The following is a 7,360-nucleotide window of genomic DNA, read 5'->3' on the forward strand; positions in this document are numbered from 1 at the left end:
ACAACAATAACACAGGAGAAACAAAAACAACACAGCAGAATGCACAATGCAACTATATATATATATACACACACATATACATACACACACATATATAAGAAGATATTAATAGAAGCAGTTGCAGCAGTTTGCATAATAAGAAGAAAGAGCATTTTTAAACACAGGTAATGAGGAAATTGACCGAATATTTCCTGGTAGATTGTTCCAGTCTAATGGTGCTTTAAACTCAAAAGCCATTTTGCCAACAGATTTACCGACTGTGGGAGTAGAAAAAAAGATTTGAGAGGCATGTCTTAAATTGTAATGAGACGAGACTGGTACAAATAAATTCTTTAAGTAAAGAGGGTAGTTGAAATAAATACATTTAAAAATAAAGTGATACCAATGCAACTGTCTTCTTATATTGAGAGAGGGAAAGTTAAGAGTTTCATACATTGTACAGTGGTGGGTTGTGAAAGGACAGCCAAGGATAAACCTACACAATCTATTATAAACAATATTGAGAGGATGGAGATTTGTTTTTGAGGCCACCATATAAACAACATCTGCATAGTCGAGAATTGGTAATATGAGTTGTGAAGCAAGTCTCTTCCTAACAGCAGATGAAAAGCAGTGTTTAGATCTGTAGAGGACACTAAGGCAAAAATTCAGTGGCGGAGCATCGGAGACAATTTAGTCGCCAGCCCAAAAATCTACACGCCATTGGCGCTTGGCGGGTGCCAATTTCGAGCCCTGCTACAGAGGTAGTGGCACCTTTCTTTGGCACAAGCCCACCTCTCTCCCCGTGTGTTTCACTTGTCATGTTTGTTTGTGGATGAGGTGGGAGTGGGACGAGACAGGAAATACACTACGGAGAGTCTGCAGGGGTCTTGGCGAATGTAAAAATGAAATGCTTGCGCTATGTGCTTAGTGATACGGACAGTGGATAAAAAAAACACACAACAAACAAACAAACAAAAAAAATCGTACAACTCGATTTCCTTAAAAAACGAATCTTGTTGACGTTTAAACTCGATTTTAAAATCGTATCGATTTTTTGCCCAGGCCTACTCCTATATGAAAAATGTTTCTTGAAGAGATTCAGTCGTCTCTAAATCCAGGTATAGTATTCTAGTGTGTGCTGCTTCTCATGCATGGCCCAAGGGATGGAATGGAAATGTCTCTACTGTTGTATGGCTCTGATTCTAGGTTCTAGGATCTAGGATCTGGTGGATACATGGGAAACCGAGACGAACATGGATTATAGCCTTAGAAGAGACATACGATTTTCACTCTGTGAAGTTTTTTCACTTTTTCAGCAGTGGAATGTTGAGGCAGAGCTGTGTGTTCTGTGTTTGCAGTGGTATTTGGTTTGTTATGAACTCTTTCAGATGTCTAGACCTGGAGTGTGGGATGTGGTTGAAACAGGGAAACTCAATGTATAGGGAAGTCAGGCACCTACATGTTCTGTAATTGTTGATCACTTGAAGTGTTAAAGCAGTGCTTAACCTCAATGTTAAACATCAAGCTCCAACACAAACATGACCTTTGTACGCCCACTGACACAAAAAGGATGCTTCCACCTTAAGCCATTTCTGTGCAAAACAGTGCAGTAACTTCACTCTCATAACTTTCTCTTCTCTCTCTCCCTCCCTCCCTCCCTCTCTTTTCATCTGTCACTTTCTCTCTTTCTTTTTCTGTTTTCCATCACCTTCTGTCTCTCTCTCTGAATATCTATTCTCTCTATCACTTTCCTTATCTCTCCCTCTACCCTCTCTCTCTCTCCTGTGTCTCTCCCCTGTTCTCATCTGTCTCTCTCTTTCTTTGTCTTTCCTCTCTCCTCTTTTCCTTGCTCCCACTCTCCAAATCTCTCTCCCTCCCTTTCTCAGTTCTGGCGTGGACATAGACCTCCCTGCAGACCCTGACTCCCCGGACATGAAGAGGAGGCGAGTGCACATGTGTGACTACGACGGCTGCAACAAGGTCTACACCAAGAGCTCCCACCTCAAAGCCCACCGGCGGATACACACAGGTACACCTCACCTTCTTCTACCATATCCCCGCTGCATAAACCAGGGGGTTGACCAGGGAGTTGTTAAGGCCCAGCAGCCACCGGTGCTTCTCCAGGAAGCGGGGCAGCTGGCAGGTGTAGAACAGTGATGAGAAACACCTCTTTGTTTTGGCGATTTGGAACATGTGCCAACCTTTACCGTTCACTGGAAAGGAGATTTGCATGTTGTTATCCTCGCTAGGAATGACAGATTGGTTTCAAGGTGTGGTGGAGAAAGAAAAGGTTAAATTCTAAGGAAGGCTCTCAGTGTTGGTAGTAGCTGTACATAGCAGCCCCTGGCAGTTCATGGCAGTGTGTAGGTGTAGGCAGTTCATGGACAAAGCCAATGTACAGTATAATATGCATTGTTTCATACCATCATACCAGCCTTCCTAGTGTAATATGGTACGTTTATATAATTTATGGGCACATTATTATTTAGAATTTCACTTTTCATAGTATTCTATACTTGTAACAGAAACACTAAACTAGACTGTTAACTATGACGTTGACAAATAAGCTCCAAAACCTTGCCTTATCGTGTTGACAGACATTTTTCATTTTCATGGACCCTCTGGCAAAGAATGCAACGTGTCTTGTCAGGTCACATTGTGGCATCTCAACCTTTCAGGGCCAGCACTCTCAGGTGTTAAAGGTGTCTTGACTAGCACCAGACTGGTGTGACGGAAGCTCACAGTGTCTGTCTGTCAAGGAGTGGAGTGGAGCGGAGTGGGTGTTTTTTTGTAGAATCCCCACATATGATGCCTTAGAAATCAGAATGGTTTCTATCTCCTCAGTCATTCACTGACAGCCTATATTTAGCTCCACATATTTAAAACCTTTGTCCCTTATTTGCGCGGAGCATGTGGTGGTGTAATATACGGTTTTGTTAGACAGATTCGTTTTCGAGAAAATGACCACATAGTAATGCAAATATAAACGTGCTAGAGCTGTGGTGTTTCATCAACGCCCTGGGTAACTGCAGGAGGCAAATCCCAGAACCGCAAGCTGCATTTGGTTGTGTAATCAAAATGAGATGAATGTAGACTGTATGGATGATGAGGTGTCTTCCTGTCTGTTTCCCCCAGGGGAGAAGCCCTATCAGTGCACCTGGGAGGGCTGCACCTGGAGATTTGCACGCTCAGACGAGCTCACGCGGCACTTCCGCAAGCACACCGGCATCAAGCCCTTCCGCTGCACCGACTGCGACCGCTCGTTCTCCCGCTCAGACCACCTGGCCCTGCACCGGAGGCGCCACGTCATGATGTAAACCCGGCGTTGCCCCTGCCACACAACCCCCCACCCACCCCTTGATAAACAATCGCCTCCCCCTCATTGCCTCTACATCTGTGGCAGAAACTGGGACTTCCTCTCCAAGGCTTGCCAAGTTCCTCTCTCTGCTCTGCTCTCTTGTGCGGTGATGCTCGTTTGGGGCAGACGTGGGATAAACCATTTCCAGAAGCCTTCACAGATGGAAGTATAGAGGGTTATGCACAGGGGGTACAGCCTGACCCTCTGTCAGTATCCTCCTTTGGCACCTCAAACCAGCCGACTCGTTGGGCACCGCCGACCCAGATGAGGGCAGAGACAGACCAGAAGAAACAAGGGGAGCAACACTTGCTCCTTAGTTTGGAGTGATGGCGGAGAAAGAACCACAAATGCTGAAACAGGGAATCATCTTTAAAAAAACAGCAAAAAAATACAAGAACATTGAAAGAGGAGAAATGTGATGGTTTCTACTCTTCCGCTCGAAGGGTTGTGTTATGTAGAGTCGGTGTCGAGATGTGTCCTCAGCTGTCTTGTACCCGTTGGCTTTCCCATTTATATTTAGTTTTTCCCTCCTGAAAGGTGTGGTTGTCTTGCATTTTGTGCATGATAAGCCTCTGTCTGTGGTGCGTGTGCGTGTGCGTGTGCGTGTGTGTGTGCCTTGCAATTTCAGTGTGAAATGTAATTTAAAGACAGTGGAAGATGCATCAAGCCCTTTTTGTTTCAAACCTATCCTCAGAACAAATGTCAGAGGGGAGAAAGTGTTTTCTGTAGTCTTATCTAACCACCTTTCCCTTATCCCTAAAAACACAAAAGAAAGAAACCAGGAGAGGGCGAGGCAGATACTCTTTAGACTGTGAATTTTTCCTATTTCCCTTCGTTGTATCAATCAGAAATATTTATCCTCTGCAATATTTTAACTAATTCAGTAACAGTATTTGTGTTGTTCTTTTATGAGAAAAAAAAACTTAAAAAATGTCCTCTTGCCAAATTTGGCCACTAATAACAAATGCATTCTTCAACAAATGCAAGTTTTGTTAATTTACGTTCTATTTTTCTGTGAATTTGTGGATTGCGTTTCTGGATGCCGTGAATATTGCGGCATGCCAGTCATTGTGTGTGTGCGTGTGTGCGTGTGTGTGTGTGTGTGTGTGTGTGTGTGTGTGTGTGTGTGTGTGTGTGTGTGTGTGTGTGTGTGTTTCTTGTAAAAAAGACATAATCAGAGATTTTAAGCGTAGTGTGTATTTTTGGCACATGTTGTGACTTCTTGCCCGTCGGAGCCTTAAATGAAGTAAAAAAAAAAAGTGCAGATCTGATTTGCGCGTCTGGTTTTCAGGGTTCCGGAAGGCTCCAGGGAAAGCGCCCTGAATGCCGCTAACCGCCCCCCATCCCCCACCTCCCGCATCTGCACCTCGTCCAACACGTTTCATGTCTTAAACTCACATGGTTCAGCTCCATCCCTGGGCTCACTAGATTATGCAAAAAAAATAAGAATAATAAAAACAATACCGGCTGCTTTGGGCACCAGTTCGAACATTTATGGTGTCGGGTTGACTCCACACGCATGTGTGTCTTGGCCACCTGCTGTGAGAAAAGGCCTCCGAATGCGTCTGTGGCCCTTCTGCTCAAGCTAGTTGTCCTAGCCATTGTCCTCAATTCAAGTGCTAGTGAGAGGTGGGAATCAGTAGGAGAGCGGCAAGCCTCTCGTAATAAAATGCTTTATGTAAAGAAACAATGTGTTCTCCCCACGTCCAGCCTTTGCAATTTGAGCGCATGCCTGACGTCAGTGGCATGGTCTTTTTTGGTCAAGAGAGCAATGCAATCTTCAGATTTTTCTATCATTCTCCGATTCAACTATTAAAAGAAAATGTTACTAAGCACATCTTTGTAGAAGAGTTATATGCATTTGATTGCAATTATTTCTTTTGTAAACTTCATAGACCTACGGACAATGATTAATGAAAAATAAAATATGTACATACTGTATATAATCAGAAGTTCAGAATAAATGTATCGGGTGGATTTCTATTTTTAACACTGACTAGACAATGTGAAAATACTCAGTTTTGTTCTTGTTTTTTTTTGGTTCTATGAAACCTTTACAAACAAACAAAAAACATTAATTTTTCTGAGTTATTGTTATTTTATTCTGGTTATTAAATCATCCCCTTGTGATGTTCTTTTGTATTGCATGGAGAGTAGCCTCTTTTGGTTTTTGTTGTGATGTTGGTCAGCATGCTCGTGTGATGGTTCCCGTACAGACGTGGCCTACAAAGCACTGATTATCGAAAGTCCACGTCCAAACATGCAGTCGGGTTATTGACAGAGCTCCACCCAGCTTTCACCCATGGCCAATCACACCTCCTGAACTCTGCTGAGTGACAGACAACCTGAGTCTTGTTGTCACTACAGCAAGCCCATCAGTGGAGCATGTATTGCTCTTCTCCGTATCATATTATATCTCCTTGAGTCTGTTGTTCACCCGCAATAGAGAAGTGAAGTCAAGTAAGCCAAGGCCTTTGGGCACCCCCCTGAGGGATAAACATAGCTGAAATAATATCTAATCACCACCAGGTTTACTTTTGAGCTGAGACTGACCACTTAAAACAAGACATTTGCATAATGTACGGATCTTAGACTAAAAGGGTTTCAATTGTGTGCGTGTGTGTGTGTGTGTTTGCATGTTTAATTGTGTTTTTTTTTGTTTGTTTGTTTGTGTGTGCACACGTGGTGTGTGTATGTGTGTCTGTGCGTGGATGTTGTGTGTGTGTGTGTGTGTGTGAAGATGTGTAAGTGTGCTTCCTATCACAAAGCGAATCCTCTTTAATAAACGTAAATCAGAAATCATAGGTATTTTATATTGAATGCAGTAACTTATGGGCCAGTACTATATTACACAGTGCAATGCAGTTATCGTTATAATAATACAAGTAATTAATGTTAATTCTTTTTGTATTTGTACAGAACAAATGTGTAAAGATCAGTGAGGAAAACACAAGCTTTTTGATACTGTGAGAAATGGTGTTAAAAGTCAGTTTCCCCTGTACAGTTGTGATTATCTACTTCTTTTATAGAATAAAATGTTTTTGGTGCACGTGTGTGTTGTGTCCTTAAAGAGGCGCTACCGCCTGATCAACAAATACCATTTTCATTCAGAACAGGAAAAGTTGCCTTTTATTTTAACACCTAACCTATCAAATCCGTTTTCTTGGGCCTAAATGATCTGCCTGGACATGTTAAAGTCTAGGTTACTTCTTGTTGTTGTATGTGGTCAATGACTCCCCTTGAAAACGACACCATGAAAGAAGGAAGTGGTCAGATGGGGCTTATGCCAAGTGTTTACAACTAGAGAAGAGTCTGGAACATCAAATTAGAGGATATGATGTCAAATCTCTGCTTGCTGTAAATCGTATACATTGCCCAGTTCCTTGAAGTGACTCACAGGAAATTGATATTTGAATCCTATCAAGGGCATATTAGAGTTCAGAGGCCTCTCATACTGTACTTCCATAGCCAGAGTGTTGTTCATTAAGAAGTCTTTCCAGTCACTTGAATGTAAATCATCTCTGTCTGCTTCATCATGATGACCAGTAGCCTTTATTAATTGATAGGAACATTTATTGCTGGGCCTTTTCTAGCCTCTATTGAGATATCACTGCAGACATTTTCCAAGGTATTAGAGAGATACTGGGAGTTGAACCAAGCACTGAATAACCTTAGGCTAGACTCAAACCTGGGTTCTCATGGGTCCTCAGAGCACTAATGCTGAAGCCGCTGATGCTATCTGTGCACTCTGCCCTATATGTCCTGAGGTGAAAGGTCATTCATTGTGAAAAGGCTGTGATCTTTCAGTGGAAGACAAAGAGCTGTGCCGTGCTCTTACTACCTCTTGGTGTGCTGATTGACTCACATGCCACCTGATTACATACATGATAGCACATACCTTAATCAGTGTCAACCTATAGGGGTTATAAGAGTACAATATAGGGACCAGTTTCCCATGTTTTCAATGTTATGAACATTTTTATATCCTTTGAAGGAAGCCACACTTTGACAATTTACCAT

At 42.5% G+C, this 7,360-nt stretch overlaps 1 protein-coding gene across 1 annotated transcript in view; it reads left to right on the plus strand.

Moving 5' to 3' along the window:
- klf8 (Kruppel like factor 8) overlaps window positions 1-6,389 on the plus strand; it is a 62,565-nt gene extending 56,176 nt beyond the window's left edge. Inside the window, exons 5-6 of the mRNA XM_080840954.1 lie at window positions 1,869-2,011; window positions 3,118-6,389. Of these exons, the coding sequence (XP_080697080.1) occupies window positions 1,869-2,011; window positions 3,118-3,299 (325 nt within the window). The 3' untranslated portion in view covers window positions 3,300-6,389. The remainder of the gene's footprint in view (window positions 1-1,868; window positions 2,012-3,117) is intronic.
- Window positions 6,390-7,360: the final 971 nt, after the last annotated feature.

This window comes from Sprattus sprattus (genome assembly GCF_963457725.1).
Source record: "Sprattus sprattus genome assembly, chromosome: 1".
NCBI lineage: Eukaryota > Metazoa > Chordata > Actinopteri > Clupeiformes > Clupeidae > Sprattus > Sprattus sprattus.